At 40.4% G+C, this 17,327-nt stretch overlaps 1 protein-coding gene across 2 annotated transcripts in view; it reads right to left on the reverse strand.

The window, feature by feature from the left end:
• Positions 1–17,327, reverse strand: part of zmp:0000000660 (arf-GAP with Rho-GAP domain, ANK repeat and PH domain-containing protein 2) — a 140,685-nt gene that overhangs the window by 54,487 nt on the left and 68,871 nt on the right. For both annotated transcript variants that reach the window (XM_037758753.1, XM_037758752.1), the window contains exons 14-15: positions 13,002–13,176; positions 73–198 (exon numbers count right to left, since the gene is read on the reverse strand). In XM_037758753.1, coding sequence (XP_037614681.1) covers positions 73–198; positions 13,002–13,176 — 301 coding nt within the window. The remainder of the gene's footprint in view (positions 1–72; positions 199–13,001; positions 13,177–17,327) is intronic.

The raw sequence follows: 17,327 nt of genomic DNA on the forward strand, positions 1-17,327 counted from the left end.
CTGACAAACACACAGTGTAAATTGCTTACAAATGGATTGATGGATTGATTGGCCTTGCCGGGGGTTTCTCACCATCTCTTCCGCGACGGTCCAGCGTCGTCTTGGCGGGGCCTGCGGAGATGTAGAGGAAGCCATCCATGAAGAGGGAAACGTCAGACAGGGAGGTGCTCTCCGACCACTGCTCCAGTCTGGGGAAATCTACAATGAGGGGGGGAGACAGTAGATGAGCAAGGAATTGGTTTTCCCCAATTACTGTAACGGTGGAAGTGCACCATTCTGATGCATGCTGTACTTGACCCCCAGTGAATCCGAGAATAGCGTCCAAAGAAAACTGTCATTTTCACAATTCCAGATAAACTAAGGGGTTAAGTGGTCCTTTATAGGTTGACAAAATTATCATATTTTTTAATTATAATTAACAAATTTAAAAACTCATTTGATTATCCACTGAAAACAGGGCTGTTATTATTACTCGTGAAAAATGTTTACAAAACAGCTACGATAGGCTATAATATAGGACCATTTGTGGAGTGCCGTTTGAAACCTCAAGCTCGGCATTTTTGCCTATCTTGGTATTTGGCCGCCACCATCTTGTTTTTTTGCAACCAGAAGTGACACGAGAGGGTGGAGCTAAATACAACTGGCCACTGAACAAGAAATTCTCGGCGAAAAAAAGGTTATAATTTATTTTCATGAACTTATAACACACTGTGAAAGGGTTAAAGTTGTAAGACGAAAACACGGACGACACCGTGGTAGCGACCTGTCAATTACAAGGTAGCCACGCCCTAAAGCATCCCCTGCTTTATGGTCTATTTGACTCTAAATGATTGAGACCATAAACTCATGTTTACAATGTTTACTGAGGTAATAAATCAAGTGAGAAGTAGGCTCATTTTCTCATAGACTTCTATACAATCAGACTTCTTTTTGCAACCAGAGGAGTCGCCCCCTGCTGGCTATTAGAAGGAATGCAAGTTTAAGGCACTTCTGCATTGGCTTCACTTTTCAGACCCAGAAGTAGCCCATTGTATAGGACTATAACTACATTAATTATATAGCTTTAATATAACAAAACAGAGGGGCTATGTTGTAGTTAAGACTGCTTGATTTTTTTTTATTATAACATAATATCACAATATTAATAATTGCAATTATTATTAATTATTATAAATGCAAAAAAAAACTGTATTACACTCCTGTGCATTCATAGATAAAAATCTCAAAAAATAAAAACACATTTGTTTGTTTATAATATAAATATAAAAATCATTCATTTGGGAAACTAAATGTTGTCTTCATATCATCATGATAAGATCCCACTGAGAATATCTAATCATCAGCTATTGTACGGTAGTAAATTCGTTAAATCATGTATGCAATCCCACAGTGCACCATGCCTGTGTTTCTGCATCAACAACAGATATTATCTAGATATTATCTGTCAAGATGTCCAGCTCCCGTCACGTGACAACCATCGTTGTTATCCCATATTATTGTCGCCAAAAACAAGTTTGGATTTGGAATGTTTCCCGATCAAGATAGCGCTAATCCCAGATGCAATTCTATCTTTATATCCCACTCTTATTCACGTAAAATCCCCTAAAAAGATCCTTCAACCAGAAAACATGGATTCGTGGCTCAACGATGGCACACACTGTTGAAGTGCCCTCAAGCAACACGCTGGATCCCGACCAGCTTTATGATTGTTGCTCTTGAACCTGAGCTCTGACCTCCATGTGGAGAGCATTTCCCTGTGGGCATCGATGAAGCCGCACAGTATTATCTATTTTTCCCACAAAGAGCATAAAACATGATTATACAAACTACTGTTTATTTAGTCATGACTTTGTCACGTGCTCATTCAAAGGCAAAAGATAAGATGTTCTGAGAGTTTTTCAAGTTACAAACCTCCGTGTACTGTATCTGTTCGAAATTAGTTTCATGTTCCGTCCTTCTCTTCATCTTTGGCCATTTAAATTAGAAGCCTTCCTCCCTCATTTTTTTCTCCTTTTCTTCTAAACTCCCTCTTCTCATCCTTTCTTGCTAGCTTTAAGAGCTCCCCACGTTCAACCTTATCGTTCTCAAATTCAATTAGCTTCAATTCTGGGGTTCAATTTTCTGCCAGAGCCTTGGCAATATCTTACAGATTTTATCTTCGCTACCTCCAGCTCTCTCATCAAGCAAGGTAAAAAGAACTTTAATTGAAACCACTTTTAATTGAAGCGACATTTCCACCCTTTAGTGACACCACCTCATCTCAGGGCCAGCGTATCATTCAGAAGAGAAAAACAATCAGTTCATTCAACAAGACAGCTTACTCTCAACATGTGTGGGTTCTGTCTGTCAGACTAATTAACTGTGGCCACATGCACATTAATAGTCTTTGAATTACAGTAAAATATTATGAATACATTAATGTATTACTCTGAAAAATCAAATGGATGTCATATCACATATAAGAACCTAATTAAATGTTTTTAAAGCCTAATTATAATTACTAAATGATGATGACCTGAAAGTAAAGCCCAGCAAAGGTTCAAATCTTAAGTATGGCTCTATAAATTTAATACAACGGAGTAGGGGTGGACAATATGACAATATATACTGTGAGATGACAAATTTGTCTTTTAGTATATGCCGTGTTATCTTTCCCTTTAATATCTCTGTGTGAGGCCATTGTGGGCCATGTTATTAATCACTGACCCGAACTGCTTTATGGTCATATTGTATGTTTAAATGATTTATTTTTGCATTCATTATATCATGTACCCTGATTTGTCAGATATTTAATTCACTGGATTAGCCAAAAACAGACATTTTGTGAGGATATACTGTATACTGTATTATTAATTCTCAACTTATTTTACAGAAAATTATGATTTTGTGATATAAAATTACATATAGTATAAGTCCATCCGTATTTTTCACAGTGAAATGAAAACTATATTTTCCAAACTCTTAATTATTATTAATTTATCTCTTTACATTTTAAGTATTAGTCAAAATGTTTGTTTTTGCATCCTCAGCTGGTCTTCTGACCATCCCCACCTCACGCCTCAGCAACCATGGGTGCTAGGACATTCAGCTGCACTGCTCCCAGGCTCTGGAACTCTTTTTTAATGATATAACACAGAATAATAATAAGAAGAATATAATGAGAATATAAACAAATAATAATCTACATTAAATATCTACATTAGGGCCTCAAGCATACCCTGCTTTATGGTCTATTTGACTCTAAATGGGACCATCATCTACTAAATGAACATCATGCTGTATTGAAGAAGACTTGAAACTAGTGATTGAGACCATAAACTCATGTTTACAATGTTTACGGAGGTAATAAATCAAGTGAGAAGTAGGCTCATTTTCTCATAGACTTCTATACAATCAGACTTCTTTAAAGTTAAGAGTCATTCAAAATATTTTTACATTTTTAAAAAAAATTATTTTGATATCAAAAAATATTTTATCCCCCCCAACATGGTTATGTAAGGTTTAAAAAAAGATTGAAAACCACCCAACAAAATGCACCATAATCTATGATCAGTCTAGCTGGCAATCAAATCAACACCACCACATCTAGTCTGATACAGGCATTTTATGCACTGTAACCATTTCTAACAAGCACAATATATATTTGACGTGATGCCAAGGATGCAGAGCCAATCATGGGGCAGGGTGACATAAAGCCTGGGTGACATTAGGCAGCAACATCTGTAATCTAGCTTGGAATCTAACACGGACAATGTGTCTGCCAATAGCAGCGCCATAAATACATGGAATCTGACAGAATTTAATCAGCAAACTGCAGGGAAGTGGGTCTAACACACACACACACACACGCACAGACGTACACGCAATTTTCCAACCACTCAGGTTGAGAGAATGTAAATAAGCCAGTGGCTTGATGCTGTATCAGTTGTAACAAGGCTCTCTCTGTGAGCCTTCTAAACAGTCCCTCTGGGCCCCTAAAGCTGGACTCTGTTAAGATTGGACTGTGATGTCTGTGGGGGCGGCGGTTGAGAAGTCTGGCCTGTGCTGATTGGCTCAGTCCCCAGTGAAGGGATGTGACATGACAGAGTGCTCAATTAGCCATCTGGTCGCCCACGGCAACGGTCACAAAGTGGTCCCCGACAAGCAGTGGACAGTGGGGTAATCAGCGCCACTCGCTCACACACACACACACACACACACACACACACACACAGAGAGAGACATAGGAAATGATAACACAAATGGCGAACATACGCAAGGCAAGCATAGATAACACGTACAAGTCAGCTAAAGAAAAAAGAAGTGTGAAAACATTCACATGATTATCGGAATAAAAGTAATTTACATCTTTAGCTGTTCAGCCAGAGGCCACACAAACATGTTATTAGCCAAAAGCACTTGCCTTCAAAATTAAAACCATCCACATACACTCCAACAGGGAAAACGTCTTCATTATAAAGACTATAAACACACTCAGCAGCTGCTTGTGACTTCCTGACCTTCTAACAGCCCGGTGTACAGTTTGTGTATTGGTTAAAAACATAAACAACATCAACAAGCACTGGAGAAAACCGGCAGAGCCTCGCTATGTTGCGAACAACAGGGTGGGAATGGAGACCCGAGATGAAACAGGGCCTCTGATTTAGTGTTTGTGTATATATATGTGGGTGTTGGTGTTCATCTTTTTATTATCCACACAGAAAGCCTGCTGGATAAATTTTTAATGTGCCGCGAGATTCACAGATCCGAGGCGTCAGGGATGCTAGGGGTGGCAACAATAAAACTTCTTTGCCTTCCAAATCCGTGGTGTGTCATTTAAGAAGGAGCCGAATGATGTCAACAGCAAGAGGCATTGCTGTTTAGCTTGGTTTTACAGTACAATGGCCTCCCGGGTGGAGTGGAGAGCCGCCATAAAGCACAATTTACATGTTTACATTGCTCTGTTTACAGTTTAGGCATTAGCTGATGCTTTTATCCAGAGATTTACAGGGGGAATAGCCGGCAGGGGTTCACTGTCTCGCTGCAAGACAAACAAGTTGTTTGGTGAAGAAATCAAATCGCAACCTCAAAGCTACGATTTGTAGATTTTTTTTTTAGAGTTTAGCATCTGACAAGTAGTTCTAATGGCATAAGTTTTTGTTTGTAGACAAGTATGGCACTGCTTTCCTCTGGGAGGTGCCAAAGTAGGGAATTGTAGACAGTTGCTTTAAAGCTGCATTCTTTCAAATTTTTGTTTGAATAATGGGTGGTTTGTTTAAAGAGGACCTATTATGTTTTTGTGTTTTTCTCTTTCCTTTAGAGTGTTATATAGTTTTATGTGCATGTAACAGGTCTGCAAAACCCAAAGTCCACATCAAAGGGAGTTACTCTCGGCCAGAGAAACACTGCTCCTGAACTGTCTGAAACGCCTTGCTTGAAGTCCCGCCTTTTCTTCCGTAATGTGGTGATGTCACCAAGTAACACATTTGCATAATACCTGCTTAGCGGCTAATATGCTAATGTTGCTAATGCACTGCCCCAAGTGGCAATTGCGACTAGTGACTCGTCACTCTTTGACAGTCGGTGTATAGATGGCTGAACATCTTTGTTAATGAGTTCATTTCTATTTTCGTGTCATGTGGCCCATCCTACATGATATTACAAGCTGTAAGTGAAGGTCAAACTTTAAAAATGCATCTTCCATTAACATGTATATAAAGCAGTGGGCAACCTCCGGGTCTGAAACGAGAGGCCAATGCAGAAGTGCCTTACATTCTTTGTATTAGCCAGCAGGGGGCGACTCCTCTGGTTGCAAAAAGAAGTCTATGGTCTCAAAAAAAATGTTTTAAGTCTTCTTCAATACAGCATGATGTTCATTTTGTAAATTATGGACCCATTTAGAGTCAATTAGACGATAAAGCAGAGTATGCTTTAGGGTTTAGGCTACCTTGTGATTGACAGGTTGCTACCATGTTGTATGGTCTGGGCGTTGTCCGTGTTTTCATCTTTGAACTTTAACCCTTTCACAGAATTGTAATATTTTGGTTTGCGTAAAAATGTCTTATTTAGCATTCGGTTGTACTTTCAGCTTAGCTTAACTTAGCTCCACCCTCTTGTGTCACTTCTGGTTGCAAAAAACCAAGATGGCGACAGCCAAAATGACAAAATCGAGGCTTCAAATCGGCAGTCCACAAACAAATGGGTGAAGTCACGGTGACTACGTCCACTTCTTAGTTACATACAGTCTATGATTTAAAGCCAAAGGTACATCAAACATAAAGCTTTACATCCATGTACCAGATTTCCAATAACATATTTCAATATATTAGAGTTCAGATACATGATACAACCGATAAGAGTATCTCCTTGTGAACATTTACCACATAAAGATATAAACCCAAAACATTACTATCTAAATAATAACTACAGAGCCACTACTCTAATTCAATGGACGGCAAATTAATTTCTTCAGAGAAGCACTGATGGAAACCACTCATTCAATACGTTTTTTCATCAACTGACATTTTCTGAAGATTCTCAATGTGTGACAGTTCATGTAAAAAAGGACTTGGTAGCTGTGTAGTTGGTTATAAACGGATCCAGCGTGCCTGTGCGTTGGTAGCGAGGCCAAGTGGCAGATGGAGCTCAGTTGTTAATGTTACCCACCTGCAGCATTTAAGAACCAATTACCAACTTGCCTTTCCAGTCAGACAGGGACCAGTGGCACCAACACAGAGAGTGACAAGTCCAAGGACTGAAACTTCTTTTGTGTGTTAATAAACTGCTCAACGGCCAAGCCGGTCTTCTGTGTCGTCCACAGACCTGGATGTGACACTAACGTTGGCGACATCATCAGTGTACTCTGTACCAGTTATATCAGCCAGCAAGATGTGGGGAATGGACACAGTTTGGGATTTATAATGCTCATTTTGGTGATGAGAGAATTTACATTTGCTGTTTTAGTCCATTGGCTGATGCTTTAGTCAAGAATGACTTCCAATTTAGTGCAGAGGCTATGCAGAGACACTGATTATTGGGGGAATTTCAAACCCACAACTGTCCACTTAGCGGATTTGTTTCCTTGACCACTAGGACTGTAAATTAGCATTCAAAAAGTGGCATCGACGCAGATCAAAGTGCAGCATCCATGGTTTTTGGTGTCTAGTGTCATATCCATCACTATGTTCAAACCGGAAAGTGACAGGACACACACTGAAGAGACATGAGTTGTGCCAAAATAGATTATCCGGAAAAATATTTGACGTTGGCAGTGTGTGTCCAGTATTAAAATGTTAATTAAACAGTGCCTAAATGTTTTAAATGACACCTTATGCTATATACTAGGACTGTCAATCAATTAAAATATTTAATCACAATTAATCGCATGATTGTCCATAGTTAATAAAAAAAATCGCAAATTAATTAGACATTTTTTATCTGTTCAAAATGTACCTTAAAGGGAAATTTGTCAAGTATTTAATACTCTTATCAACATGGGGGTGGGCAAATATGCTGCTTTATGCAAATGTATGTATATATTTATTATTGGAAATCAATTAACAACACAAAACACAAACAAATATTGTCCAGAAACCCTCACAGGTGCTGCATTTAGCATAAAAAATATGCTCATGGCAAACTGCAGCCCAACAGGCAACAACAGCTGTCAGTGTGTCAGTGTGCTGACTTGACTATGACTTGCCTCAAACTGCATGGGATTATCATAAAGTGGGCATGTCTGTAAAGGGGAGACTCGTGGGTACCCATAGAACCCATTTTCATTCACATATCTTGAGGTCAGAGGTCAAGAGATTCCTTTGAAAATGGCCACGCCAGTTTTTCCTCGACAAAATTTAGCACAAGTTTGGAGCGTTATTTAGCCTCTTTCCCAACAAGCTTGTATGACATGGTTGGTATCAATGGATTCCTTAGGTTTTCTAGCTTCACTCTAGCTTTAAAACTGAGCCCGGTACGGTTAAAATGTTAAAACAAAATTTGCGTTAACGTGTTATTACCATGTTTACTTTGACAGCCCTAGCTTTAAATCAAACCTTATACTATATTCATATTCGTAGCCTCTAGAGTGTAACATATGAGAACACACTGGACATGAATAATGATAAAACAACCTAAAGATATACAAGAAAACCACCTCAGTGGAAGCCTTTCGACTATAAGGGATGGATCCATCATTGAAGCTGCCCTCAGGGGTTGCTAAAATGCGAAGAGGCGCTGCCTTGGAGAGCCGCCTTTAGCTTTATTTTAATGGAATCTGGGATGGGGTTATGCAAATGTGCATGCTCATGCAGTATCCCAGGGTGCTTTGGGGCGAGCAGGTGTGGGCGGGAACGACGATGTCCGCCGAGGCCCCGCATGCATGCACTCACATGTAATGCAGAGGGGAGAGGAGCTAATGAAGATGGCGGCGCTCTGCCGTCAGAGCATGTCCTCATGCTGGAGCTACAAATGAGCCGCTGTGGAGGGAAGGGACGGCGGAGACGCAGGCTGACAGCTTTGTTTTGATACGCTATATATCCAGGGGAAATGGAGGGTTTCCCTATTTGTATTTCTACAAACTGGAAGCTCGATTCACACCGTGAGGAGACGCAGCTGCGATGATTTCTTCACACTAAAAGGAGAGATACTCCAATTCAGACTTTAGTTGTTAAGAGTGAGAATTGTTCAGGGTGTCTGGCGATTGTTTATTGCCGGCTTATCCCAGTCTCCCACCGGGGGGGAGAGTGAATTTGGTGAAGAAACCGTGTTTGCCGTCATTTCGTTCAATATAGTTTCTGGTTTACAGCAGCATGTGGTGGTTGTTGTGGATGCGTGCTTTATAAGATAAAAATAAAGGGAGGAAAAAGTAAGCACATAGCCACCACAGGTATGCACATAATGCCATGACTACTGCAGCAAACAGATGAAGTACTGTCCTTATGTCACCTTGCATGTGTGGAACTTCTACTGTAACCCAAGGCTGAGGTCTCTAAACTCTAAAACAACTCTGCACTCTGTTGTGTCCTCAATATTGGCTGCTGTGTGGCTTCCTTTTATTCTTCCCTCTATCTTCCCTCTGTCAACACCACGCTATACAGCAGGGATGGTGTCATACGGGTATTGAATTGTTCCCGGCTTCTGCCAGACATAACAAACCAGAAAAAGTTCAATTTTTGTTTAATCAAAAATTCCACAAGTCTTTTTTTTTTGTTTTTTCTCTGCAAACTCTGGGGGCTGCATGCACGAAAAACAATGGAGACGCCACTTTCCACAGCTTTGTGTGATGTGACAATGTGTCCGGCAGCAGCAAAATGTCAAATGGGGAATTTGGACAGTGTTTTTGTGTGGAGCCTTAATCTTTTCAGCACACCATAAAAGTCTATTTCTTCACTGTAGTTTCACAATTTGTATTTACAGATATATGAGTTTTTATATTATTTTACGACCGGCTTGTTAACACTGCTAGAAAGGATGGCAGTGCACATGCTGTCACTTGTACAGTAGTGTTAGTGTTCGATCGTGCTGTAAATTACACACAGTGTTGGGATCAGTCAATACTTCATAATATACTGTACAAAAGTACTTCATGGCTGCGGGTAGTGATACAAAAGTAGTAGCTTCTTCAGGGGTTTACAGAATGTCGCCAACCTAAAACAATGATAATGATGTCATTGATGACATTATGTTTTGGCTCATGCGCAAACGTCCTGGTACATGTAGGCACTGCCGACACAGCTCTGCAACCCCGATTTCTCGGTCAATATCATAGACTGTATATAAGAAGTGGACGTAGTCATCGTGACGTCACCTCTTGATTTGTTAACCGCTGATTTGAAGCCTTGAGTCCGGCATTTTGGCCGTTGCCATCTTGGTTTTTTGGAACCAGAAGTAATACGAGAGGGTGGAACGCTGAATACGAATTTTTTAGGTTACCAAAATGTTACAATTAACTTCCATGAACTTAAAACACACTGTGAAAGGGGCTAAAGTTTTAAAAACGCAGACAACACCCATACCGGACAACGTTGTGGTCGCAACCTGTCAATCACAAGGTAGCCATGCCCTAAAGCATCCGCTGCTTTATGGTCTATTTGACTCTAAATGGGACCATCATTTACTAAATGAACATCATGCTGTATTGAAGAAGACTTGAAACTAGTGATTGAGACCATAAACTCATGTTTACAATGTTTACTGAGGTAATAAATCAAGAGAGAAGTAGGCTCATTTTCTCATAGACTTCTATACAATCAGACTTCTTTTTGCAACCAGAGGAGTCGCCTCCTGCTGGCTGTTAGAAAAAATGTGAGTTTAAGACACTTCCTTATTGGCTTCACTTTTCAGAACCAGAGGTTGTTGCGTTGTCGCTATATAGCACACACTGAGAGAAATGTATCGCTTCAATTTGACCTCCCATCAACACTGATTGTACATCCACATAAAAAGTGGTTCCATTTAATGTAAACAAGACACCAGTTTTAATGGTGCATCTGACCCTGGGTGAACATCATGTGTCACTTTTATGAGTATAGCTTTCTTGTGGTCACTCTGCCATATAGACCCGACTTGCAAACAGCTGCACTGACTGTTGACCCTGAGGCAAGATCTCCATGGCAGCCAAAGAACATTGTAAATCTGTCAGTGGCATTTGGGCTCTTGGTAACCTCGCTGACCTAGGTCCTCCTCGCTTGCAGTAGTTAGTTTGTTTAGTTGGACATCCACCTCTATAGGAAGAGCCTGTTAGCTCCATATGTGTTGTCTGTTTGTTAATGATGAAGCCCTACAACTTCCGGACACATAATGAGAGACTGCCTGTATGCTACACATTTAAGATGGACAATACTACAGGCTTGAATGTGTGTGTGTTTGTCCATCCGTCTCTCTGGATGTGCGTCTCCTAGCACACCTCCAAGTAATGGCCATCACCAAGGCGACCAGGTGACCCATGCTAGCAATTAGGAGTCCCTAACAGGCTCTGTGGCGGCGATTGTGCACAGATGCAGCGCATACATTATGTAAAATACAGTCCCTGAGAAAGTCTCCCCCTCCCACCCCTGACCACAGCTAACGGCCTCCCGCACTCCTTTAATCTAATACATTCTCATCATCAGCCCGGTGTGCAACCGCACAAACAAAACACACCCGTCATCAGGAAGCCGCACGACACAGCACATCTGTGCCGTGCCTCCGATGGCGGGAACATGAGGTGGGTAATACAAAGGAGAGTTGGGGGAAAGTAGCATAGAGAGACACAAAAGAAACAGAGGGAGAGAGAGACAGAGTTTTTTTTTTTTTTACTTAAAACTCACTGGCTTCAAATTTGTGGGTTTTTCTGCCTTCATTTCCTATTCATGGCAGCGGAGAGAAAAAAACAACCTCCCACTGTGCTTTTATAAATGTGGCGGCACGGCGGTGAGTATGAGTTCTAAACATGATTGGCTTGTTAAAGTATAAAGACAATGGGCTGAATATATGTGGCGCCGACGGTTGTAAAAGTCCATTTCGCACACCTAGTTTAAAGGGCCTTTCGCTGATTTATGTGAGTGCGTCAGCTCCTTTTTCAGGTCTGTCCAGGAGAATGTATGAGTTATTCTGCTTCATAGCTACTTTGTGTGGTCGAGCATCTCACCTGGGTTGAACACTGGCCTGGGAAAAGTTTCCTGTACTCTAGCTGGAACTCTTTATTTGGTTTGAGGAGATTTACACTAAATGTTAAAGGATAAACTAGGCCAAAGTCATTAACTGAGATAGGTGAGGATGCTTACTTTTAGCCTGGGACATGCAGCTTTAGCCTCAGTCTTTTATATCAGTGGTTCCCAAAGTTTTTCCAGAACAAACTGTACAATTAACCCAACCGTGAATACTATAACTGCAGCAAATTGGGGGAATTTTAAGCAGGTTATTTAAATATTGCATCAGAGATGAGAACTTTAAATACAATTCTCTATCTATATTATGTATTTTTAGAATTTATAATAATCATACATACTTAATAGGCTTCTCTTTTGACAAATTCAGTGTTTACTTCTCCCTGACATTTGGACACTGACAATTAGCTCTTTGGTTGTTTTAACTGCGTACTTTTCTAATGCAGGACGAGGCTGTTTAGCAGAGAGGGAAGGCTCTGTGAATATAGCTTGTGTTCTTCACCACCCTTTTTCTGTTTATATCTCAAATAATAATCCAAATTTTAAAAATAACGATTTAATTTAGTTGTCTTGACAGAAATAAATGAAATGCTGAGATACTGTATAGGCCAACTGTATCAAGAAGGCCTCACGGTGGGGAACCAGTGTTTTATATCATTTATGTAGCCATCAAGTGCATATTTAAGATCGTTCTGCAGAATTCTTATGTTGATATGAGTCAGCTGGAAACGTGAAAAAGTCAGAGGAGAGAGTTTTAAACCAATGCACAGAGTTATCATACATTAGATATATAGCTAACTACAGTTGATTAAATCTGATAGCAACAGTTGTCATTTTAACCAACAAAACTGGCGGTTATCAGCTAGAAATGAAAAGAAATCAGAGACGCACTGTCTATTAAATTTCAAGTGGTAAATCTGCCACAATTTTAAGGGTGAAAAAAATCAACACTGGTATCATATGAAACTAGAAAACCTAAAGAATTGCTTGATACCAACTATGTCAGCTTGTTGGGAAGAACGCTAAATAACGCTCCAAAGTTACGCAAAATTCTGGCGGGGAAAAACTGGCATGGCCATTTTCATTTGACCTCTGACCTCAAGATATGTGAACGAAAAAAACTCTGAGAGTGAAAACTGTATCATATTAGATAAAATGATGTTGACAAACTGTATAATTTGCAGTTAAATAAAGGTAATAAATCGCAATATATCGCAATATATCTTATCGCAATACTCAGCATATTGTAAAATGTTTAAAATCGCAATAAGATCGTATGGTGACTCGAGTATCGGGATAATAATATTGTATCATTGGGGCCTCTGGTGATTCCCAGAGGGGGTGCTGAGGTGTACGGGGACACCTATAGTTGCTTACCAGAGAGTTTGTTCTGGTGCAGGAACTCCATCTGTAGCTTCTGTCCAGCACGTTGGGCCAATAGATACGGGGTGGAGGAGGTTGTATCCCCGGTGGCGCACATAACATCTGCCCCACTGAACACTAGCTCCATGGTCTGCAGCACATCAGGCAACACCACAGCTGCACACAGCGCCTGTACACACATAAAAACAGGATGAAAGAAGCACACAAACACTTCCTCTGTACTGTGCCTTTCTCTCTGTCTATGGGTCCCATGAGGTCACCGCCATTTATACAATTCTTCAATAATACATGTGTAGGATAATACTGTATTTTTAATTTCGACATATTTGTAACTCAGATCCCTAAGGCTTGTTTTTAGTGGTCACAAATCTCATCCATGCAAGTCCACCCGTCACTTAACGTTTATTAGTGCGATAAGACTGAATAAGTGCAGTCGCGGCTCATTGCATTTCTAAGTAGCTTTCTATAGCTGGATTAATACCTTTAAACATTTCACATCCCGGACAATGAACCAGTAAAAAAATCCCTGGAAATGTGAGCATGGTCTCACTTCCTTGTGTGGGAGGAGCAGCTTGCTGTCGCCCTGCGTGTCTGTGTGTGCATGCCAGGTTGATAGAGGACAAAGAGTCTATAAAGTGGCGTCACAAAACCATATAAAGTTTAGAATTGAGTTCCGCCCGCTGATCTCAAAAGAGAAGTTAAAATAAGATCAAACTTTAATACTCCCTGTGGGAATCATTAAATCTCTAATCTCTTTGAAAAAAAGAAAAAAAGAATATAGCAAATAAGAACAGGACAAATGGGCCATATTAAATATAATGAAACTAACAGTTTTCAAATTCAAAGAAATGTGGGAATAAAGGCATGAAACACAATGAACTGAGCAAATAATAATAGCAGCGCATACTGAGGCAAAGGGAAGTGCATGGAGCGAACACTCTGTTTGAAAACATCAAATATCCAAGATATGGACAATACGAAACAAGACAATGCAATAGAAAACATATTATCGGATATAACCCGTATAACAATTTAAAGCAATGAGGGGTATGAATAGGCCTGTACTGCACACACTTTAACAATGAATGATCAGTTTCTCATTTGATAGTTGAGAAAACACTTGAGATTCAAAAGAAATGTGATAAGAATGGCATGTATTGTGAAATACACAATTATATACTATGCATAGGAGCACACTGATTGTGACAAATATACTGTTCACACACTGCTACACCTACGTTCACAGCTATAACGCCACAGACAACCCCACACTCACCGCCGCCACACACACAAACACGGTGTGTCGGACACTCGCTAATGTTACGTCGCGCTGACAGACCGTGTGTGTGTGTGTGACATCGGCGGGCACGAAGCCACCAGCAACACAACAGCTGCTAATGTAGCGCAAACACACATATGGTCTGTCGGACACTCGCGATCTTCACGCCGAGTAGACAGAGTAACGTTACGCCAGGCAGATACACAGCTGACCGCCTCGCAGCTAAACTAAATGATGCGGTGGAGAGTTACTGGGAAAGTGGCCGCATGTGTCCTCGGACAATACACTTGCAAGCACCGTGGCTGCTTACTCTCGAGTGAACTGGGGGACTCAGTTGTCCGTTGTGCTCATATCAATCTTGTCGGTTAACAATTAATAATAGGTTAAAGAGGGTTAGTTATCGGTTTAAAAAAAAAATTCAAAATTAGCATCCCTAGTTACGATCATATCATCATGCCTAAAAAGAAGCGCATCGTCAGCAAATCGTGATGCCGAATGCAAGAGATCGGCGTGTGGTAGCGACTCTCTAGAGAAGTCAGGTACAAATTATTACTGCATTATAATATGGGAGTTTTCTATGTATGTATGTGTGTGTTTTTTTTGGATATGTGCCATGCACTTTCCGTCACATCGCTTCCAAATTCACCATTAATACTCTGTGGAGGGCTGCCCTTTGCACGGGATATATTTTTAAGGGGTCGGGCCAGAGGGTCAAGAAGGATCAGGGGAGGCTGAGTGTGAAAGGAGGGGAGGGGGGGGTACAGGGGATATGTCTTAAGGCTCACGGGAAGGTCAAGGAAAAAGGTAGTTAAGACGAAATGCTGCTTAAGGCACCTCTGCACCGGCTTCAACGTTCACCCATTGACGGTGCCTGTTAAACAAACTTTTGCTTCTATAAATACATGATGTTGAATTCCTCACTTTAAGAGGAGCAGATGATCATATTTATATTCGTAGCGTCTAGCCATGCAGACATGCTTTTGTTAAAACTATTCACCTGTGAGCCAGCTAAGAGAAGCAAGATTAAAGAGTCAGAAGAATACTGTCTTGAAAAGGAAAGTACTTTCTCTCTCTGCCTGTCTGTCTCTTCCTATCAGTCCACTCAATTGACGCGACATTGTGCACGGTGACCCGCGACAAAGTGGATCAACGGAGGAGTCGAGTGGCAAATGGTGGGATTTCAACGAGCAACCTCTCCTTTCATCGGGACTCGGGAGCGAGTCGGTAAGCCGCATCGATCTGCACACAAACAAGCGAGATCCGTCTGAAAGTGAGGCTGCGCATACATACACACACAGGCAGAGCACACACACAAACAAAGCACCCGTCAATATAACCTGCCCACCCACACAAAGGACCTGCGCTGAGACAAAGATTTGTGTGTTCCACTCACTTTTATTTCTATGTGCACAGTTTTCTGCAAAAAAATGTCAACATAAAAAAAAGAATATAAAGATATGATTATTCACTCACTGTCTTTGCCTTTGTCTCCACACTTAACGCACACGCTCACACACAAGACGGGGTCAGATTATGGCAAAATAGTCCCATGCAACCTGGCCTTATTCTGTTTCATCTCTGGAAATGACCTTCCGTGTCATAGCAATTACTGCAGCCACTAGAGGGTTTATGTGTGTCTGCGTGTGTGTGTGTGTAATGATATAAGGAGGTCCTTTGACACCCCCCTCTCTAGGTCATGTGGCCTGCGGAGACTCCGTGGAGGTCACTGGGATATGAGCTTCTAATGGGGAACATGGGACTAAGAAAACAGAGAGAGTGGGATAAAGAGAGGGCACGAAATGAAGAAACCGGATAAAGAGCGGAAAACATCTCAACAGCTGAGATTATGTAAGAGACATATTCACGCAGTCAGGTATAAATCACTTCACTCCCTTTTTTTATTTTCATTTCATTACTTGAATCGACACTTTAAACGGTAATTTACTGTATGTGTCGAGTGAGTTTCATGACCCCTGGGCCCATAAAACTTGTTAAAATGCCATCGCATGATTTCAAAATTGCATGAATGTCAGTGAGGAAATTGCTAGTGTTATTGTCTTTGTTCCAGAGACGACTCCCAAAGGAATAGGTTTTATATAGCTTTTTATTTTTTTCAAATTCATACTTGTGTAATGGTAAGTAAGTGTGACACAGAACTGGAACAACGTGTCCGATGAGATTAGACTCAGTGTCCTTGTTTATGTTAAAAATACTTTTTGTTGTTTGTATTTTTTTTTTTTTATGGGTTGCTTGTAATTTATTACTTTTTGTTAATATAAAGGGGACAGTTTTTACGCCTCGTTTCCACATGGCTCTGTGTACGTATGAGAGTGAACCGAAAGTTCATTCATTCCTATGGGAACCTCCGTGATCTACGATGCGTTTGCGAAACTACTACTTCCGGGGGTTTTTTTGTGTTTATTTTTGCCTCGAGTATGTGGACAAATTTGAATTTTTGCGGCAGATTATGTGCCACAGGAAGTTAAACATCTTATGCTACAGGAAGTTAGCATTTTAGTTAGATATTTTAGTTAGTCAGTTAGCTCCCCGTGGAAGTTGCGAGTTAATAACTGATGAATGTAATACAGCTCTATTTATACATTTATATAGGCTACATGTACACTATTTATCAATTTTTTTCCATGTTAAAAATATTTTTTTTGTATTTTTCCATAGGTTGTTGCTCTGTGTACATATGCGAGTCAACCGGAATTTCGTTCATTCCTATGGAAACCTCCGTGATCTCCGATGTGTCTGTGAATATCCTCCTTCCCAGCACTATTCATACATTTATTATACATATACACTATAGCAATGTATGCTAAATCCCTGTGGAATTAGCTAAATAATCACAGATTGATGAATGTAATACAGCTCTATTTATACATTCTTTTCCAAGTGAAAAGTTTGACGGTATATTAAGTGGTTTTGTGAAATTTTTTGTTAAAAGACATAGCCTATGAACCACTATGTATGTGCTTTATATGATACAAAGCTAGCATGCAACCAATGTCCGGACATAAAACAAAACTGTGCGGAAA

Source organism: Sebastes umbrosus, chromosome 22 (assembly GCF_015220745.1).
Source record: "Sebastes umbrosus isolate fSebUmb1 chromosome 22, fSebUmb1.pri, whole genome shotgun sequence".
Classification (NCBI taxonomy): Eukaryota; Metazoa; Chordata; class Actinopteri; order Perciformes; family Sebastidae; genus Sebastes; species Sebastes umbrosus.